The sequence below is a fragment of the Thermobia domestica genome, chromosome 3, assembly GCF_964235325.1.
Source record: "Thermobia domestica chromosome 3, izTheDome1.hap1.1, whole genome shotgun sequence".
Taxonomy (NCBI): Eukaryota; Metazoa; Arthropoda; class Insecta; order Zygentoma; family Lepismatidae; genus Thermobia; species Thermobia domestica.
In genome coordinates, this window is record NC_137456.1 from 145356019 (window position 1) to 145379243 (window position 23225).

Consider the following 23225-nt stretch of genomic DNA (forward strand, 5'->3'; position numbering starts at 1 on the left):
ATGGTCATGCAAGTAGTACGATTTGAAAGCCAGCTTCATTCTGCAGAGAATGAGGTATGAACCATGATCCTAGGATAAATAGTGACGATGCAGTAGCTGCTTGACTGAAAGACTAAAAAATACTCCAAAACCCAGGATCCCCAAAGGGTTAAGTAAAACCAGGAAAAATGAAAGCATGGATCTATGTTAAGCATTAAGAATTTAATAAAAATTGTATAAATTAATAATTATCATTAAGGGGATCTGATACCTCTTCGCTTAGTTTTCTAACTCTCCATTTGATAACATGTAAAATTTAATATGGTAATTTCTAACAAATTATTGCAGGTAATAACTTGAAATTTTTAATACAAATACACAAGACACATATAAATCCAACCACGGTCTCAAATTTACGTTACATGCGTTAGATTAATTGCAATATATTCTTCAGTAAGTTTGGCAACACAGAATAAAAAGTATGCTGCAGAGGGGAGGGGGCTGACCATCTGTTTGCTTGTTAGCTGCTTTTAAAAGGACGCTCTTGCCAGAAAAATCATGTTATGATTCTCACTTCTCAGTGGTTAGAATGGTCTGGACTGTAAGAGCCCAAAACCACTTCTTTCTTCCTTTCACGGTTGGTTTGTTTCTCCCACCCCCTGCAATCACAAGAAGGCAAGTTGTTTCGGAAAGCATTTTGAATTAGTATCAAAAAGCAAAACTGAATGACACCACGGACGGATTAAAGGAAGAGGCGGTGACTCCCTCCGAGAACATTAGAACACTTTGATTAATCGGAGTAAGAAACTAGAAATTGCGTAATCTAATAAGAAAAGTTTGTTGAAGTATACAGATCAAGACGCATTTCAAGTGTTACAGTATTGTACTCTCCTCCCCTCCCCTTCCCTCCCAATTCCCTTCTGAAGAAGTTCTCTTTTGTTTCTCTGTTCCATATTACCCTTTATACTTACACTTTCACTATCCAGTATTGATTTTGACCATACCATCTGCACAGCAAGGCGAGTAAGGTTTACGAGTCCTTCCTGCCCCCTTTTTTAAAAATTGCTAATTATAATAAAATTTATCGAAAACAATTCATCTCAACGATAAAGACTTACATGCAATCTTAAAATAAACTCGCCGCTTGTCGCGAATGCTAGCGATCTGATATGTACAAATAGATGAAAAGTTAGTTTGAAGCCTTATGTATTGTTTTTCTGTAAATAAGTCCGAATTCATATTTGTTTCTATTGTTGCATCGACAAAAGTGAGTGCCAAATCGTTTTAGGCTCGTTGGTCTTTGCGAGGTCCCTAAAGATGCAAGGCCGTGGGCAGTCGCTCACCACTTGAAACGCCTCTGCACTAGAGGTCTGCATGTGCTCGGGCCTACAAAGCATGCATGACTTCGGGCCCGGGAGGGGTTCGGGCAGTAGCGTCATTTCAGATTTGGCTTGGGGGGGCAAGACCCCTTGATATATATAAAATTTTGCATTTTTCACTGATTTACTACTATTCTATTGATAAAATATATATAAATCTCAAACTCAGAGGGACAAATGCCCCTCCCTGCTCCCTAAATGACACCCCTGGGTTCGGGCTGTGAATTTTTAAATATACAACCATATTTCTCGGACTTTTTCTGGCCTAACTTTGTAAATATTGTGTAAAACGATACAAATTGCACCTTTCTTTCTGGAGGACTTTTAAAACACAACTGCAAAATCAAACCTCGAATTGCCGTAAGTAAAATACAATTTTGAATTAATAATTAAGTTTCTGTAATTCGGACGTATTTCGGGCTCATTTGATTATCACAGAGCTCAGTCCGGGCTCGGGCCTAAATACTAAGACATATTTCGGACTAGGGTCGGGCCTCACATTGTAAATACACGGGCCGGGCCCGGGCTGAAAATTCCGGCCCGTGCAGACCTCTGCTCTGAACCCACACACATTCCTTCCTAGTCCAGAAAATATTTTCCCCTCCGCATCGTCAATAATGGTAAATTTGTTCCTCGTAAATTTGCTTATTATTGTAAGAGAAGATCAAACCAGAACTCTAAAATTTGTTCGTTCTCTGGGGTAATGTAAGTAATGCAAATTAAGAAAGATATGCGTAATATACAAATGTCAGAAAAACTTGATATCAATTTGAATATACCTTGTACGTAATGTTTATTTTAGAAATAATAAACTTATGCAAATATATCAAGACATCTGAAATTTAATATTAAATAGTGGCGAGTGAGCCAGAAGGGGCGTGCACTATTCAGTTAGTCAAAGAACTCGTAGCTTGAAAACCACTATTTAAACCAATATTGAATTAGACACATTTGCAAAAAGTAAGATAACCATAGTTGGAAATAATGTGTGTATTTTTTTAGAGGGAAACCCAGAAGTACATTCTCGATAAAATAATAATAATAATAATAATCAGTAGCGTATTTAGGGGGGGGGGCTTCCGGGCTTAAGCCTCCCTGAAGTCTTACTTACTATAGTAAAGTATATGAAATATCTTGCAGAATTTTTACATTTTCAGGCAAAGCCCACCAAAATTTAGTAAAGACTCCCGAAACAAAATCGTAAATACGCCACTGATAATAATAATAATAATAATAATAATAATAATAATAATAATAATAATAATAATAATAATAATAATAATAATAATAATCATCATCATCATCTTCCTCACTACAATCATAGGTTGATGGGCAAGATGGAAATTTTAAAACTTTTCTCTTCCCTGGGAGAGCTGTTTTATAATTTGATAAGGCCTCTTCTTCGTTACTGCATCTATCCTTGGTCGGGCCGCAGTGGCTCAGTGGTAGAGCGTTCACCTCTAATGCATGGCGTTCTTATTTCGATCTTAGCTCGCACGAAGTGAACTTTGTGGAGGACAAACACCATGTGTGGGGATTTTCTCGGGGTTCTCCCGTTTCCTTCCACTTTCTGTATTCCACCATTTCCTTCATTTCTCAACATCACTAGCTCCTTTAGCCTACCAGGCATAACTGTGGGACGTAAAACTTATAGATTTTTCTATCCTTGGTCTTCCACTTCCTGTTTTTTCTTCTGCCTTTCCCTCTATCTACACGGTGTCCCTGGGGCCGCGTTGGCTCAGTGGTAGAGCGTTCACCTCTGGTGCTTGGGGTCCCGGGTTCGATCCCAGCCCCCGCCAAGTGAACTTTGTGCTGGACAAACACAGTGTGCGTGGGTTTTCTCGGGGTTCTCCCGTTTCCTCCCACTTTCTTCATTCCACCATTTCATTCATTTTTCATAATCACCGTCTCCTTTAGCCTAACCGGCATAACCGTGTGACGTAAAACTCAAAGATTTCATTTCATTTCATTTTACACGGTGTCCGAACTGAGTGTCGAATAAGATAGGTAAGCATGCTCTTACTTCTCTTTCCTATTATCTTCATGATCTGTCGTCCTTTACTAGCTTCCTTTAGTACGTCTTCATTCCTTCCATTACTATTATTATTATTATTATTATTATTATTATTATTATTATTATTATTATTATTATTATTATTATTATTATTATTATTATTATTATTATTGTTATTATTATTATTAATCTTTCTACGGGTACATCTCGCTTTTGTGGCAAGATTCGCCCTTTCTAAGGTTTTAAACTTTCGCTCTTGATTTTAAAAACTCATTATACATTATAAAAGTCTATACAAAGAAATGTATAGGTCTACATCTTATAAATAGTATACACACATTCTACCATTATAAAAATAGTATACATCATATAAAAATAAATTATCAACGAAATACCTCACTACTGTCAAACAACATTTGTACTGTGTATATATTTATATTAATTATATGGACTGTCATGTCTTTTAATCACATGGCTACCCAGCTTGCCTCACGACGATGGGTTAGACGCCAATAATTTGAGTATTCTAGCAGGGAATCGAACCTAGAACCAGGCGATCAGGAGTCGAACGCTCTAACCATTAGAATATGAAACCCCATTGAATGACTATAAGGTTAAAATTCAAATGATTCTACAACAATTATCAACGAAATATTTCACTACATTTCTAACACTAACGACATATACTGTTGATACATTTATATTAATTACTTTATGAAAACGAAACTATATATCTGAAATTAAAACGATCCTACAAAAAGCATTTTTTCCCAACAAAATACCTTACTATTGTCAAACAACATTTATACTCTGTGTAAACATTTATATTAATTACATTATAAAAAAAATAGAATTATTATATGCTTGAAGTTAACTCATCCAAAAAGCAATTATCAATAAAATATCTTAATATTGTACACTGATTACATGTACTGTACATTTTGTATATTACCAATACACTAATGTCTGAAAATTGAATAAAAATATAATATGTATGAAATTATTACATTGACCCCACAAAACCAGTTTTTGCCAAGTCTAATACCATCTTTCAAAGACATTACTTTTAGTTTTATTACAAAGTAGAGCACTTATAGCATCTTATACGAGAACAATATAGAACTTCTTATTATGATAAAGTACATTTAACACACATACGTTATTTAGATACAATATTTTTGTTCGTTGCAAATTTTTAATACAAACTACTTCTGCTGCTGTCTTTTTACATTTACTGTCTTCGAGTTTATTTTTGTTTGCCGAATCTAATACTGAGGTTCACGATGGAGAGGAAGTGATTGTTCCAACCGAGAATCAACAATTCCAGGGAGTATGACTGCTATTTCTATAGACGGCCGACAAAAGGGCAAAGCTGCCCAAAACAAGTTTTTGAAAAAAAGGGGAAAAAATAGAAAGAAAGGATCAGAGGCGACATTGGTTTTTAGCCTGAAGCCCTCATAAAACACTACCACGTGTCGCGAAAACTAGTAGGGCTAGAGGTTCCGAGGGCTCTCAATTCCTTCAAAGAGATATATCCATATACTATACACTGCATAGTTGCCAAACTTACTGAAGAATATATTACAATTAATCTAAAGCATGTAACGTAAATTGGAGACCGCGGTTGGATTTATATGGGTCTTGTGTATTTGTATTAAAAATTTCAAAACATTACCTGCAATACTTTGTTAGAAATTACCATATGAAATTTTACATGTCATCAAATGGAGAGTTAGAAACCTAAATGAAGAGGTATCAGATCCCCTTAAACTTAAAAGTAATATTTATTATTTTGCGAAATTAGGTTATTTTGGTAATAGCTAGTAATATTTCACTTTTAGAAATATACTACTTTTTAATATGGTAAATACAAGTGCACATTATAAAACTTTCAAAAGTACCTGTGGGTATGAGTACAGGTATATTCGGCAAATTTGTGTCAGGGTTTCCTTGATTATCTGAAAGGAGACAAAATAAATTTCTTTAGATGTACATTGCATTACTCAAATATTTATTGCAAAAATTAAAGATAGTTTACCCTTTGGGTATCATATGATACGTTCATGCAAGTGGTACGATTTGAAAGCCAGCTTCATTCTGCAGAGAATGAGGTATGAACCATCATCCTGGGATAAATAGTGACGATGCAGTAGCTGCTTGACTGAGAGACTGAAAAATACTCTAAAACCCAGGATCCCCAAAAAGTTAAGTAAGATCAGGAAAAATGAAAGCATGGATCTATGTTAAGCATTAAGTATTTAATACAAATTGTATAAATTACTAATTTAATTAAACTTAAATACAATTTTTATAATTTTGTGAAATTAGGTTATTTTGGTAATAGATAGTAATATTTCATTTTTAGAAATATTTACCCTTTAATATGGTAAATACAAATGCACACTATAAAATTTTCAAAAGTACCTGTGAGTATGAGCAAAGGGATATTCGGCACATTTGTGTCAGGGTTTCCTTGATTATCTGAGGGACACACAATAAATTTCTTTAGATGCACATTGCATTCCTCAAATATTTTTTGCAAAAATTAAAGATAATTTAATCCTTTTTGGGATCCTATGATATGGACAGGCGAGAGGCACCATTTGAGAGCCAGCTTCATTGTGCAGAGAATGAGGTATGAACCATGATTCTGGGATAAATAGTGACGATGCAGTAGCTGCTTGACTGAAAGACTAAAAAATACCCCAAAACCCATTATCCTCAAACGGTTAAGTAAAATCAGGAAAAATAAAAACATGGATCTATGTTATGTATTAAGAATTTAATACAAATAGTATAAATTAATAATTATCATTAAACTTGAACGTAATATTTATTATTTTGTGAAATTAGGTTATTTTGGCAATAGATTGTACTATTTCAATTTTAGAAATATACTACCCTTTAATATGGTAAATGCAAGTGCACACTATAAAACTTTCAAAAGTACCTGTGGGTTTCACAACAGAGATATTCTGCACATTTGTGTCAGGGTTTCCTTGATTATCTGGAAGGAGACAAAAGAAATTTCTTTAGATGTGCATTGCATCACTCAAATATTTATTGCAAAAATTAAAGATAGTTTAACCCTTTCGGGTACCTATGATATGGGCATGCAAGTGATACCATTTGAACGCCAGCTTTATTCTGCAGAGAATGAAGTATGAACCATGATCCTAGGACAAATAGTGACGATGCAGTAGCTGCTTGACTGAAAGACTAAAAAATACTCCAAAACCCAGGATCCCGAAAGGGTTAAGTGAAATCAGTAAAAAAGAAAGCATGGATCTATGTTATGCATTAAGTATTTAATACAAATTGTATAAATTAATAATTATCATTAAACTTAAACGTAAAATTTATTATTTTGTGAAATTAGGTTATTTTGGTAATACATATTACTATTTCATTTTTAGAAATATACTACCTTTTAATATGGTAAATACAAGTGCACACTATAAAACTTTCAAAAGTACCTGTGGGTTTCACAACAGAGATATTCTGAACATTTGTGTCAGGGTTTCCTTGATTATCTGAAAGGAGACAAAAGAAATTTCTTTAGATGTACATTGCATTACTCAAATTTTTTTGCAAAAATTAAAGATAGTTTAACCCTTTCGGGTACCTATGATATGGGCACGCAAGTGGTACTATTTGAACGGCAGCTTCATTCTGCAGAGAATGAGGTATGAAACATGATCCTAGGATAAATAATGACGATGCAGTAGCTGCTTGACAGAAAGACTAAAAAATACCCCAAAACAGAGGATCCCGAAAGGGTTAAGTGAAATCAGGGAAAATGAAAACATGGATCTATGTTATGCATTAAGTATTTAATACAAATTGTATAAATTACTAATTTAATTAAACTTAAATGTAATGTTTATAATTTTGTAAAATTAGGTTATTTTGGTAATAGATAGTAATATTTCATTTTTAGAAATATTTACCCTTTAATATGGTAAATACAAGTGCACACTATAAAATTTTCAAAAGTACCTGTGGGTATGAGCACAGGGATATTCGGCACATTTGTGTCAGGGTTTCCTTGATTATCTGAAGGACACAAAATAAATTTCTTTAGATGCACATTGCATTCCTCAAATATTTATGCAAAAATTAAAGATAATTTAATCCTTTTTGGGATTCTATGATATGGGCATGCGAGAGGCACCATTTGAGAGCCAGCTTCACTGTACAGAGAATGAGGTATGAACCATGATTCTGGGACAAATAGTGACGATGTAGTAGCTGCTTGACTGAAAGACTAAAAAATACCCCAAAACCCATTATCCTCAAACGGTTAAGTAAAATCAGGAAAAATAAAAACTTGGATCTATGTTATGTATTAAGAATTTAATACAAATAGTATAAATTAATAATTATCATTAAACTTAAACGTAATATTTATTATTTTGTTATATTAGGTTATTTTGGTAATAGATAATACTATTTCAATTTTAGAAATATACTACCCTTTAATATGGTAAATGCAAGTGCACACTATAAAACTTTCAAAAGTACCTGTGGGTTTTACAACAGAGATATTCTGCACATTTGTGTCAGGGTTTCCTTGATTATCTGGAAGGAGACAAAAGAAATTTCTTTAGATGTGCATTGCATCACTCAAATATTTATTGCAAAAATTAAAGATAGTTTAACCCTTTCGGGTACCTACGATATGGGCACGCAAGTGGTACCTTTTGAACGCCAGCTTCATTCTGCAGAGAATGAGGTATGAACCATGATCCTAGGATAAATAGTGACGATGCAGTAGCTGCTTGACAGAAAGACTGAAAAATACCCCAAAACCCAGGATCCCAAAAGGGTTAAGTGAAATCAGGAAAAATGAAACCATGGATCTATGTTATGCATTAAGTATTTAATACAAATTGTATAAATTAATAATTATCATTAAACTTAAACGTAAAATTTATTATTTTGTGAAATTAGGTTATTTTGGTAATACATATTACTATTTCATTTTTAGAAATATACTATCTTTTAATATGGTAAATACAAGTGCACACTATAAAACTTTTAACAGTACCTGTGGGTATGAGCACAGGGATATTCGGCACATTTGTGTCAGGGTTTCCTTGATTATCTGAAAGGAGACAAAAGAAACTTCTTTAGATGCACTTTGCTTTCCTCAAATATTTTTTGCAAAAATTAAAATGATTTAACCCTTTTGGAATCCTATGATATGGGCATGCGAGTGGCACCATTTGAGAGCCAGCTTCATTGTGCAGAGAATGAGGTATGAAGCATGATTCTGGGACAAATAGTGACGATGCAGTAGCTGCTTGACTGAAAGACTAAAAAATACCCCAAAACCCATTATCCTCAAACGGTTAAGTAAAATCAGGAAAAATAAAAACATGGATCTTTGTTATGTATTAAGAATTTAATACAAATAGTATAAATTAATAATTATCATTAAACTTAAACGTAATATTTATTATTTTGTTATATTAGGTTATTTTGGTAATAGATAGTACTATTTCAATTTTAAAAATATACTACCTTTAATATGGTAAATGCAAGTGCACACTATAAAACTTTCAAAAGTACCTGTGGGTATGAGCACAGGGATATTCGGCACATTTGTGTCAGGGTTTCCTTGATTATCTGAAAAGAGACAAAATAAATTTCTTTAGATACACATTGCATTCCTGAAATATTTATTGCAAAAATTAAAGATAGTTTAACCCTTTGGGGGACCTATGATATGGGCATGCGAGTGCCACCACTTGAAAGCCAGCTTCATTGTGCAGAGAATGAGGTATGAACCATGGTTCTGGGATAAATAGTGACGATGCACTGCCTGCTTGACTGAAAGACTAAAAAATACTCCAAAACCCAGGATCCCGAAAGGGTTAAGTGAAATCAGGAAAAATGAAAGCATGGATCTATGTTATGCATTAAGAATTTAATACAAATTGTATAAATTAATAATTATCATTAAACTTAAACGTAAAATTTATTATTTTGTGCAATTAGGTTATTTTCGTATTAGATAATACTATTTAATTTTTAGAAATACCTACCCTTTAGTATGATAAATACAAGTGCACACTATAAAACTTTCAAAAGTACCTGTGGGTATGAGCACAGGGATATTCGGCACATTTGTGTCAGGGTTTCCTTGATTATCTGAAAAGAGACAAAATAAATTTCTTTAGATGCACATTGCATTCCTGAAATATTTATTGCAAAAATTAAAGATAATTTAACCCTTTGGGGACCTTATGATATGGGCATGCAAGTGATATCATTTGAACGCCAGCATTATTCTGCAGAGAATGAAGTATGAACCATGATCCTAGGACAAATAGTGACGATGCAGTAGCTGCTTGACTGAAAGACTAAAAAATACCCCAAAACCCATTATCCTCAAACGGTTAAGTAAAATCAGGAAAAATAAAAACATGGATCTATGTTATGTATTAAGAATTTAATACAAATAGTATAAATTAATAATTATCATTAAACTTGAACGTAATATTTATTATTTTGTGAAATTAGGTTATTTTGGCAATAGATTGTACTATTTCAATTTTAGAAATATACTACCCTTTAATATGGTAAATGCAAGTGCACACTATAAAACTTTCAAAAGTACCTGTGGGTTTCACAACAGAGATATTCTGCACATTTGTGTCAGGGTTTCCTTGATTATCTGGAAGGAGACAAAAGAAATTTCTTTAGATGTGCATTGCATTATTCAAATATTTATAGCAAAAATTAAAGATAGTTTAACCCTTTCGGGTACCTATGATATGGGCATGAAAGTGATATCATTTGAACGCCAGCTTTATTCTGCAGAGAATGAAGTATGAACCATGATCCTAGGACAAATAGTGACGATGCAGTAGCTGCTTGACTGAAAGACTAAAAAATACTCCAAAACCCAGGATCCCGAAAGGGTTAAGTGAAATCAGTAAAAAAGAAAGCATGGATCTATGTTATGCATTAAGTATTTAATACAAATTGTATAAATTAATAATTATCATTAAACTTAAACGTAAAATTTATTATTTTGTGAAATTAGGTTATTTTGGTAATACATATTACTATTTCATTTTTAGAAATATACTACCTTTTAATATGGTAAATACAAGTGCACACTATAAAACTTTCAAAAGTACCTGTGGGTTTCACAACAGAGATATTCTGAACATTTGTGTCAGGGTTTCCTTGATTATCTGAAAGGAGACAAAAGAAATTTCTTTAGATGTACATTGCATTACTCAAATTTTTTTGCAAAAATTAAAGATAGTTTAACCCTTTCGGGTACCTATGATATGGGCACGCAAGTGGTACTATTTGAACGGCAGCTTCATTCTGCAGAGAATGAGGTATGAAACATGATCCTAGGATAAATAATGACGATGCAGTAGCTGCTTGACAGAAAGACTAAAAAATACCCCAAAACAGAGGATCCCGAAAGGGTTAAGTGAAATCAGGGAAAATGAAAACATGGATCTATGTTATGCATTAAGTATTTAATACAAATTGTATAAATTACTAATTTAATTAAACTTAAATGTAATGTTTATAATTTTGTAAAATTAGGTTATTTTGGTAATAGATAGTAATATTTCATTTTTAGAAATATTTACCCTTTAATATGGTAAATACAAGTGCACACTATAAAATTTTCAAAAGTACCTGTGGGTATGAGCACAGGGATATTCGGCACATTTGTGTCAGGGTTTCCTTGATTATCTGAAGGACACAAAATAAATTTCTTTAGATGCACATTGCATTCCTCAAATATTTATGCAAAAATTAAAGATAATTTAATCCTTTTTGGGATCCTATGATATGGGCATGCGAGAGGCACCATTTGAGAGCCAGCTTCACTGTACAGAGAATGAGGTATGAACCATGATTCTGGGACAAATAGTGACGATGTAGTAGCTGCTTGACTGAAAGACTAAAAAATACCCCAAAACCCATTATCCTCATACGGTTAAGTAAAATCAGGAAAAATAAAAACTTGGATCTATGTTATGTATTAAGAATTTAATACAAATAGTATAAATTAATAATTATCATTAAACTTAAACGTAATATTTATTATTTTGTTATATTAGGTTATTTTGGTAATAGATAATACTATTTCAATTTTAGAAATATACTACCCTTTAATATGGTAAATGCAAGTGCACACTATAAAACTTTCAAAAGTACCTGTGGGTTTTACAACAGAGATATTCTGCACATTTGTGTCAGGGTTTCCTTGATTATCTGGAAGGAGACAAAATAAATTTCTTTAGATGTGCATTGCATCACTCAAATATTTATTGCAAAAATTAAAGATAGTTTAACCCTTTCGGGTACCTACGATATGGGCACGCAAGTGGTACCTTTTGAACGCCAGCTTCATTCTGCAGAGAATGAGGTATGAACCATGATCCTAGGATAAATAGTGACGATGCAGTAGCTGCTTGACAGAAAGACTGAAAAATACCCCAAAACCCAGGATCCCAAAAGGGTTAAGTGAAATCAGGAAAAATGAAACCATGGATCTATGTTATGCATTAAGTATTTAATACAAATTGTATAAATTAATAATTATCATTAAACTTAAACGTAAAATTTATTATTTTGTGAAATTAGGTTATTTTGGTAATACATATTACTATTTCATTTTTAGAAATATACTATCTTTTAATATGGTAAATACAAGTGCACACTATAAAACTTTTAACAGTACCTGTGGGTATGAGCACAGGGATATTCGGCACATTTGTGTCAGGGTTTCCTTGATTATCTGAAAGGAGACAAAAGAAACTTCTTTAGATGCACTTTGCTTTCCTCAAATATTTTTTGCAAAAATTAAAATGATTTAACCCTTTTGGAATCCTATGATATGGGCATGCGAGTGGCACCATTTGAGAGCCAGCTTCATTGTGCAGAGAATGAGGTATGAAGCATGATTCTGGGACAAATAGTGACGATGCAGTAGCTGCTTGACTGAAAGACTAAAGAATACCCCAAAACCCATTATCCTCAAACGGTTAAGTAAAATCAGGAAAAATAAAAACATGGATCTTTGTTATGTATTAAGAATTTAATACAAATAGTATAAATTAATAATTATCATTAAACTTAAACGTAATATTTATTATTTTGTTATATTAGGTTATTTTGGTAATAGATAGTACTATTTCAATTTTAAAAATATACTATCCTTTAATATGGTAAATGCAAGTGCACACTATAAAACTTTCAAAAGTACCTGTGGGTATGAGCACAGGGATATTCGGCACATTTGTGTCAGGGTTTCCTTGATTATCTGAAAAGAGACAAAATAAATTTCTTTAGATACACATTGCATTCCTGAAATATTTATTGCAAAAATTAAAGATAGTTTAACCCTTTGGGGGACCTATGATATGGGCATGCGAGTGCCACCACTTGAAAGCCAGCTTCATTGTGCAGAGAATGAGGTATGAACCATGATTCTGGGGTAAATAGTGACGATGCAGTGCCTGCTTGACTGAAAGACTAAAAAATACTCCAAAACCCAGGATCCCGAAAGGGTTAAGTGAAATCAGGAAAAATGAAAGCATGGATCTATGTTATGCATTAAGAATTTAATACAAATTGTATAAATTAATAATTATCATTAAACTTAAACGTAAAATTTATTATTTTGTGAAATTAGGTTATTTTCGTATTAGATAATACTATTTAATTTTTAGAAATACCTACCCTTTAGTATGATAAATACAAGTGCACACTATAAAACTTTCAAAAGTACCTGTGGGTATGAGCACAGGGATATTCGGCACATTTGTGTCAGGGTTTCCTTGATTATCTGAAAAGAGACAAAATAAATTTCTTTAGATGCACATTGCATTCCTGAAATATTTATTGCAAAAATTAAAGATAATTTAACCCTTTGGGGACCTTATGATATGGGCATGCAAGTGATATCATTTGAACGCCAGCATTATTCTGCAGAGAATGAAGTATGAACCATGATCCTAGGACAAATAGTGACGATGCTGTAGCTGCTTGACTGAAAGACTAAAAAATACCCCAATACCCATTAACCTCAAACGGTTAAGTAAAATCAGGAAAAATAAAAACTTGGATCTATGTTATGTATTAAGATTTTAATACAAATAGTATAAATTAATAATTATCATTAAACTTAAACGTAATATTTATTATTTTGTTATATTAGGTTACTTTGGTAATAGATAGTACTATTTCAATTGTAGAAATATACTACCCTTTAATATGGTAAATGCAAGTGCACACTATAAAACTTTCAAAAGTACCTGTGGGTTTTACAACAGAGATATTCTGCACATTTGTGTCAAGGTTTCCTTGATTATCTGAAAGGAGACAAAAGAAATTTCTTTAGATGTGCATTGCATCACTCAAATATTTATTGCAAAAATTAAAGATAGTTTAACCCTTTCGGGTACCTATGATATGGGCACGCAAGTGGTACCATTTGAACGCCAGCTTCATTCTGCAGGGAATGAGGTATGAACCATGATCCTAGGATAAATAGTGACGATGCAGTAGCTGCTTGACAGAAAGACTAAAAAATACCCCAAAACCCAGGATCCCGAAAGGGTTAAGTGAAATCAGGAAAAATGAAAGCATGGATCTATGTTATGCATTAAGAATTTAATACAAATTGTATAAATTAATAATTTTCATTAAACTTAAACGTAAAGTTTATTATTTTGTTAAATTAAGTTATTTTGGTAATAGATAGTACTATTTCATTTTTAGAAATATCTACCCTTTAATATGTTAAATACAAGTGCACACTATAAAACTTTCAAAAGTACCTGTGGGTATGAGCACAGGGATATTCTGCACATTTGTGTCAGGGTTTCGTTGATTATCTGAAAGGAAACCAAAGAAACTTCTTTAGATGCACTTTGCATTACTCAAATATTTATTGCAAAAATTAAAGATAGTTTAACCCTTTGGGGAACCTATTATTTGGGCATGCAAGTGGTACCATTTGGAAGGCAGCTTCATTGTGCAGAGAATGAGGTATGAACCATGATCTTGGGATAAATAGTGACGATGCAGCAGCTGCTTGACTGAAAGTCTAAAAAATACCCCAAAACCCAGGCTCTCCAAAGGGTTAAGTAGAATCAGCAAAAATGAATGCATGGATCTATGTTATGCATATATATATATATATATATATATATATATATATATATATATATATATATATATATATATATATATATATATATGGTACTTATTGGAAACTATTCTTGACATGCTATTTTGCGATTATTGTTTACGGGAATAAACCATTATTATATTAGAAATAGGTGAAATCGAGAGTGACTGTTTGGAACAGATAAATTTCCAGAGATTACTAGCAAATGTTATATTTTTGGTTATTTCAAGAGAAGGTTTAACATATTATTTTAAAGAGTATTTAGACATGAAATACGTTTCTATCCTTTAACTTTTCCAAACAGCCTGCATTTCTGGGTGTTTTAGATACCTTTGAAATGTGAAAATGCGAGAATTGCTACGTCCGTTTAGAACATCCACTTTTACTTTTGCACATTTGTATCTTTACATGATGATACGATTTGGACTTCTTATAGTGACTCTTTCTGATAGATATTAACAGAAAAACAGCACTTTATCATTTTTTGTTTCTCTTGCATTAGTATCCTGGAAAGTAAAATATGCTCTTCACTACGTACTGAGCTTATTATATTTCTTATCAGTATGTTCAATGAAAATCTTCGAGTTTGCAACCAAACCACGAACAAAGAAACATGTGCCCTAACCTTTTGACATTATCCTAGATATATCTCAGAACTCTACAGTTCAGCTGGAAATTGCGTATTTAGTTTGGCCACTAAGTTTGGTCTTTTTTGAACGTAACTTAATGTATGACTCAACCATCCTCAGTATAATCTACTAACCCAGAAAAGTACAAATTCCCAGTACAAAGCTAATTCTAGTAACGCGAGTATTACTTTTGAGTATATTCCAAACATGATCCAAAGTCAACAATTAGCGACAACTGTCGTTTACGTACGTTGACAATTATTTTAGTGAATAGATCACCACATTTCAGACACCATGATAAAGAGTACTATCCTAAGAAATTATGTCCTATTACTGGGAAATATTATGCAAAATTTATCAATGTGAAAAATTTTAAACTTTCTAAAGTTGTTACTAGCAGTATTCTAACCATTAGTATTTTACTTCAGGTAAAACCATTATATTTTATTTTTCAACATAAAATATTAAAACAACGTTTTCATGACAGACATTAATTTTTTTGTTGAATTGTCAGGTATACATAGAATATAACTTTGTAAAGAAGTAACGCATTAAAAAATCTTACCAGTAGGAGTGTACACAAGGACATTTTGTTGACATGTGCTTTGACTTCCAACATTACCTGAAACAGGACATAAAATATTTTTTCATGTGGTCTCTTTATGTGAAATTCTTAATGTGTGTTATGTACAATATAAATCATTCAAAGATTCAAATTCTTTAGTAAAATTAAAGTTAAGGAAAATTTGTGAACACTTCTCTATGTAATCTACAACAAACCAAAAATTATTCTTCTGGTAAAAAAATCGATTTATATACTGAAAGTTTCGCAAAATATTTTTTTAAATTATGGTTACAAATTGATGCTAATTATTGACTCATTACAAGCCATACTGTTTTCTTACTAACGGGTTCATGGAACCAAAAGCAAACGTGCGTCTTATCCTCATTTTTGACTGACTTCGGGTAAGTACGATACTTAAGTACTAAACTGTCAGTGTCAGAGTAGTATACTACTGGTGTGTCTCCTGTGGAAACTCTATTTTTCTCGTCTTGAACAAAGCCGATAAACTAGTGAAATTACAATGTTGAAGTATGCACTAATTTCTCTAATCTAGTTACATTATAAATCCGTTATAATATTAACTAAACCGAAGTAATATCAATCAAATATTAAGAATTTTATGTTTTGATCAAATTGCGTAATTATTGAATTCAGTGAGGTTACAATAATTCATACTCATTTTTCGTATTTAAGTACTATTACGAAATTTATATAGGGTGAGTCAAAAGTCCTTGGACAACTGCATAAGTTTGAAAATCGAAGGAAAAGTACAAGCTAATGATGGGAACAGAGGTTTGATGAGGGGCCGCAACTTTTGGAGTGTAGGTCATTCATGGCCTCTATCTTGAAATCCGCTATTTTGGATTCAAGTCAATTTTTTACATGGGAAGGGGGTGTATGACACATCAAATAACACTAGCTTGAGCTCAGGAATTTAGTGGTGTGATTTGGTTTTGTCTATCTTGTATAGTTTAAAAGTTATTAATGTTCAAATGTGGGAAATTTCCTTGCTACTGAAGCTACAATACGTTCTACGTGTTGTCCATCCCATGCAATGCACAACTGTAGTCGCCACAACCACTCTGACTGTACACGGAGGAGAATGTCTCCTGAAATTTGGTCACAGGCTTGTTGGATGTGTTCCTCCAGGTGTCTCAAATCACGGATTGTCTCAGCATACACTATCTGTTTAAGATGTCCCCATAGATAAAAATCAAGGTGCGTTAAGTCAGAGGATCTGGGCGGCCACTCCATGGGACCACGGCGATCAATCCACTTCCCTAGCAGTTGTTCATCCAACCATTCACGGACACCAAGTCCATAGAGTGGAGGGGCTGAAAATAAGATGGGAAAATGCCGCCAGCGTTCAGTGCGGCACGGAACACAAGATCCTCCAGCAGCATCAGATACTGTGGTGCAGTTAAAGTGTTGTAAATGAAAAATGGTCCAATGATGCGGGTGTCCCATATGCCACACCACACCATCACCTTCGCTGGACTATGTTCTCGACTCGGGTCAACCCAGTTCGGATTTGCGTCACACCAGTGTCGGCAATTATGTCGATTAACCTCCCCGTTCAAAGTGAAATACGCCTGAACAGTATGCCCTTGGCAAACGCAGGATCCAGTTCGTGTTGTTCAGTAGCCCACATGCAGAACTCTAACCGGCGATCAGGGTCATCGTCGTTCAGTTTATGTTGCATGTGCAGCTTGTACGGATGCCACTGGTTGGCGTGCAATATCCGGACAACGGAGGATTAGCTTATTGCACATGCTAGGGACACACTACGGGTACTTCGTTTAGAACTTTTGACAAACGACGCAACAACCGCCGTTTCAGTTTCCTCATTGGCGGCAGTCTTTGGTCTCCCACTACGTGCCCTATCTTGAACAGAGCCCGTCTCCCGGAATTTGGTGATCACGTGAGCCACCGTGCTGTGCGATACCGGTTCTCTGTCTGGGTGCCTCTGTTGTAGTCAGCTGCTATTGTTCGGTAGCTGCGTTCCCCTGATGTAAGGATGATTTCGATCTTCTGTTCACGTGTCAGACCCATTTTAGATCACCTGGAACAAAGAGAGAACTGAGTCAGTATCAAGGTAATTTCCCAGCTTTGAACATTAATAACTTCTAAACTGTACAAGATAGGAAAAAATGCAAATTACACCACCAAATTCCTGAGTTCAAGCTAGTGTTATTTGATGTTTCATATACCCCCTTCCCACTTAAAAATTGACTTGAATCCAAAATGGTGGATTTCAAGATGGCGGCCATGAATGACATACACTTCAAAAATGCGGTCCCTCATCAAACCTCTGTTTCCATCATCACTTTATAGGCCCTACTTTTCTCGTGGATTTTTAAATTTATGCAGGTGTCCAAAGACCTTTGACTCAGCCTTGTCACACGTGAATCCCAAAAGACTTATTTTAAACACAAAGGAAATGGCACGTATACTTGTGTCCAAATTCCTTGTGTTCTTAACAAACTCTTTCACTCGTTGAAGGAGGGTCATTAATTAGTCGAATCAGTCAATTAGTTAGTTGAATCAGTTTAGTACAGACATTTATCGGTATCGCCGATATCACATTAATACACTAACCTTGTGACATATTTCTTCTGTAAATTTAATACGTTTTATTTTTCCTAGGTATTGAATTTACTAAATCTGACAAGGATAGAAATTTATTTCAAGTAAACATTAAATAATATATTAAATAGCTTACCATTTGGACTGTATACAGGGACATACTGTTGTCCTGTGTTTTGATTTTCATTGCCTGAAATAGAAAACAAAATATTCCTACAAATGTCCTTCTAATATTAATAACTATACTTATTTAATATAGAACAGAAGTTTGTTTTAAGGTTCAATTTTTTAATGTTATTAAGACAAAACGGAAACTACATGAACCTCTCTCTGAAATTATATCCATACTACTAGACAATTCCTGAAATGATACCGGCATATTTTTTCACGAATCAAAAACACATGTATATATGTAGATACGCAGAGTTACCATAAATGATTCATTTGTTTCGAAAAGGCTTTATTTTAAAAGTATTACACATACACATACATGAAGGATATATGGAAGGAACGACAAATTCACCAAGTGCATATTGTGTCACGCTACTAGTCCATTATCTTTCCGATTGGGTGTGGCAGTGTGGCAGTACGAGGTTAGTACCTATCGATAATGGAGGGAAAGCAAGAAAATGGTTTTATGTGCTTGAATATGCCAGATGTTCGTCTATTATAGACGCGCAACTCGCTTTCAGAAGGGAGTATAGAAACAACCGCCATGTAAACAAAGCACTTACAGTGATATCGGTAACTCAAGGACACTTGCTGCTTGAGTAAAGGTAAAAGCACCGGTCAACAAAATGTGTCATAATAAACAGTGGAGAGAGTGAGGGATAGTTTAATATGTTACTGACCTTGTTTACGTACCCCCACTACCGCAATCCTTTGTTGAATTCAAGGAACACCAGCCCTGTAGTTCAGAAAATTATTTGGACTATGCTACAAAAATGTATGGAATGAGCTCGAGTACGGACTGAACGTGTGTCGTGTCACCAAAAGGACACATATTGAACATTTTTAGAGATGTATAAAGTTGGTGAGATTGTGGTTCTTTTAATATGTGTTTTATGTATGTACATGTAAAACGTTCGGAAATGTAGTCTTTTAAAAATTAATGAATTATTTATGCTAGCCCTGTGTAACTAAATTTTTCAGTTTGATAGCATTATTCTTATGAAGTAAGCTCGCTCAGTTATTCACTTTGAAATTTTAACTGACCTAATTCCTTTTGTGACATATTTAGTTACCAATATCTAAACCAAATTATCGACTAGTCTGTCAAAGAATCGAAGAATACCTATACATAAAATGCTAATTATCATTCATTTCTTTCAATATATTTGAAAGAAAAAGAAAGGAAGACCTCTACGTAATAATGAACGCAGTGATGTATTGAACAATACTATTCAACTAACTGAAGAAGAGGTCAGTCCATTAATTGGTAAAAGCAGTTCACACATTTATCCTTACCACCGAAATATCATTGACACCAATGCAACCTAGTCATCTCATCAGCGCTTTCTTCCAATCATAGTTCTCAGTTGGACTATCGATTATGTGTTAAGAAGTGGTACAATTTGTACCTTTCTATCACAGATCATGATTTGCAACGACTACCTTTTAATGTAAGAGGAACCTTGCTATCAGATGGTTCGTCTCTCTGAAAACATCTACAGATAAAATGATTGCAGACAAGATTCCAAGATATATGTAGCAGAAGCTCTCACCAAAATACTCTTCCAAGCCCAACTGGAGTAAACATCCTCCATTCCGGACAACTTTGGATAGTTTCCTTTTTACTTTAGAAAATAAATAATTTCCTTGTTAGAAAATAAAAATTCTTGTAACTTGAATGTGGTTTTTGAGTATACCTCAAGCAAGATTCAGTGTCAGCCACTAGCGACAGCAGCCACTTTCTTACGGCGATGAAGACGTTAGTTATTAGTCCACAGCAATTAAAATCCCATCCTTTCTAACTGTCTTATTAGGACTTCTTTATTAGAAAAATGCAATCAGTTTTTATTCCGCCACTTGTTCTTCATATTAGTTGAACAACTCGGATCTTTTCTCAAGAACAATTAAGCTAGTAATTTTTGGAAGTTATGCTCTTAAATTTAGTTGTTCCATTTCATGTTTCCAACAACTCAATATATCATTTAACGACAAGAAATATTATGGTCCTATTTGGTCGAATCCCGTTCCAAATTTGACATATATATTTTCATTATATAAGACGAGATTTGTCTTTTTTCATAACTTTTCCGCATGCGTTACCCTTTATTATAATACACAAAAGTCATGTATTAATTCCTTTACGGATTACGTCAATCTTACGACCACAAAACTCTTGTTCTTGTGATTCAATAATGGAAACACTAAGGGACGTTAGCTTACTTCTTCTCGATTCCTTACATTACGAACCCATTTACATGATAGTTTCTCGACAGTATAAAGATTTATAAGTGACCCTACTCTTTTTCCTTTTACATTTATATCCAAGCTAGCCTTATATTAAGTGATCGAAATCATACAGTTGCTTTGAAAGATTTCCCATGGTGTAGAATAATGAACTATCCGTCAAAGGCAAGATTCGACACGTTGATTTTTATGTCACTGTTTTATTTCAAATGCATCATATATTTATTTGGGGGAAAACTTGGCACTGCTCTTCCTTCAGATATCATGTCAATTCTCTTCGAATTAGCTTGAAATTTGCAATGGTAGCATTATTTTGTCTACTCCCTCTTGGTGGATGGATCAGTTTGATAATTTCTAATTATTTATGCAGCGACTTGTGTTCAATTCTTTGCACATTCCTTCTTCTACATCACGTTTTGCCATAAAAGAGCTTTATTTTTACGCCATATATACGTTTAGTTGTTTTATATGGTTTTACTATTGAGATAGACTAGCATCTTTATGATTACTAAGTTTAGTCCGAATTCTCTTTCAGTTATTTTAATATTACTATAAGAACTTACTTCGTTCTGTTTATAGCTAATTTATGAAACATGAGATAAATTAAACGAAGTTCCTCAGAACATACATATGACACCTAAATTTATGTTCAATGTCATTGAATACATTTTTAATCAGAATAGGGTTTCTTCAAAACATTCCGACATACTAACGCATCATTGCGAATATATTTTGACTTCGTTTACGCAGAAGTTTCAGTGAAACAATGTCGCCTTTGACGAGATCATTCGTCATATACAAGCTAATTAATTAACTTAATATAAAAAGCGAATTTTACGCTATATGTATTACCATTTCTCTCTATTCTTCGACAATAGACACAATAACTTTTCCTAGGCTTCGAAAACGCAGTGTTTCTATGTCAATCATATTAGAAATTACCTCATTGCAATTGCCTTTATTTTTGTAAATCATTCTCATAACCTTTATAATGCTGTAAGTACTGTGCAAAAAGGCAAGAAATTTTAGCAACTCAATTCTCAACCTTCTATCGATTCGTTAATTATAACTTTCTATCTTGCATGATGTAGTCTTTAAAAGCAATAAACTATTTTAGGATTGAAATATGATTTCTCAAAGAGTACTGTTGTAGGAAGAGAAGGCATATTACTGGGAAATATTACGCGTATTGTTTCAGGGTGAAAAAATTTTAAAACTTCTAAAAGATGTTAGGAATAATAGACTAACCGTACGTGTTTTAGATTTGGTAAAGGCATTACGTTTTATTTTCGAACATAAAATTTTAAAAATTCATAGCATTTGAGCATTGTTTTATTGAATTGTAAGGCATAGACAAAATTGTAATCTAATAAAGAAGGAGTAATATATTAAGTAACTTTCAGTAAGGCTTGCACAGGGACATTTTGTTGACCTGTATTTTGATTTGCTTGATTAACTGAAATATAATATCTTTCCATTGGTTTCGTTATTCAAAATTATTAACTTCCATCACTTACCACAAAAGATTTTTAAAACTTTCAAGTTGTTTAGGAAACTCAAAGAGGGAGCAAAATTAGGGAACTCGTCTCTATGTAACCTACAACGAACCATATTCTATTCTTCTGAGATAAAAAGTCTAAATTTATGTAATGAAAATTTCGCGTGGTTATAAACTGGTTCATTATTATTGACGGATGACAAACAATACAGTTTTCTCACGAAAGATTTCATGGAACCAAAAGTCATATGTATGGTGTAATGAAGTTAATCCTCGTTTTTGACTGACTCCAGTTCAGTGTGAATTTTAAGCACATCTAATAGTCAGTGTCACAGTGGTACACTTCTGGTGCGTCTCCTGTGGAAACTCTCTTCTTTTCTCGTAGCACATAATTGGCAACCAATACATTTTACTATAAAGGAAACCTCATTGGATTATTTAACTTTCACAGAAAGTCAACATATAAGTTAACTGAGGGCAAGAATACAAGGCATCTGTAACTCAATCTCTAATCAAAATACTCTTCCAGACAGAACTGGACTCGACTTCCTCAACTTTGGATATTTTAGTTTTGCTTTAACAAAAATCAAATTCTAGTAACTAGAGAGTATTTTCAGTATACTTCAAGCATGATGCAATATCAGCAACTAGCAAGAACAGCCATTTTCGTATGATTGAATTACTTTAGTTAAAAGACCTTGCAACTCAAATTCCATTCTTTGTCACTGTTATATAAGCGCTGAGAATCTGCGCTTATATTAGTAGAGTTTGTTAATGTTTCATTTTCTCTACATTCTCCTTCATACTTAGTTGGTTTCTCAACTCAGTTTTTCTCTTCACAGACAATTTGGTTAGTAACTGTTAGAATCTATACTCATACATGTATTCGTTTCCTTTTGTTTCAAACAACTCTGTATGTGATATTATAATGACGCGACTTCATTTGTCATTTGACGGCAAAAAATATTGTTAATGATTCTT

General features: G+C 33.4%; 1 protein-coding gene across 32 annotated transcripts in view; it reads right to left on the reverse strand.

Moving 5' to 3' along the window:
* The window catches only part of LOC145680788 (uncharacterized), a 246679-nt gene that overhangs the window by 114134 nt on the left and 109320 nt on the right, over positions 1 to 23225 (reverse strand). For 17 of the 32 annotated variants that reach the window (XM_081751809.1, XM_081751808.1, XM_081751806.1 and 14 more), the window contains 12 exons: positions 18468 to 18521; positions 15746 to 15802; positions 14199 to 14255; positions 13674 to 13730; positions 13148 to 13204; positions 12623 to 12679; positions 12098 to 12154; positions 11572 to 11628; positions 11047 to 11103; positions 10524 to 10580; positions 6323 to 6379; positions 5274 to 5330 (listed from right to left, as the gene is read on the reverse strand). In XM_081751809.1, the coding sequence (XP_081607935.1) occupies positions 5274 to 5330; positions 6323 to 6379; positions 10524 to 10580; positions 11047 to 11103; positions 11572 to 11628; positions 12098 to 12154; positions 12623 to 12679; positions 13148 to 13204; positions 13674 to 13730; positions 14199 to 14255; positions 15746 to 15802; positions 18468 to 18521 (681 nt within the window). The remainder of the gene's footprint in view (positions 1 to 5273; positions 5331 to 6322; positions 6380 to 10523; positions 10581 to 11046; positions 11104 to 11571; positions 11629 to 12097; positions 12155 to 12622; positions 12680 to 13147; positions 13205 to 13673; positions 13731 to 14198; positions 14256 to 15745; positions 15803 to 18467; positions 18522 to 23225) is intronic. The other 15 variants (XM_081751814.1, XM_081751798.1, XM_081751800.1 and 12 more) reach the window with 14 other exon arrangements.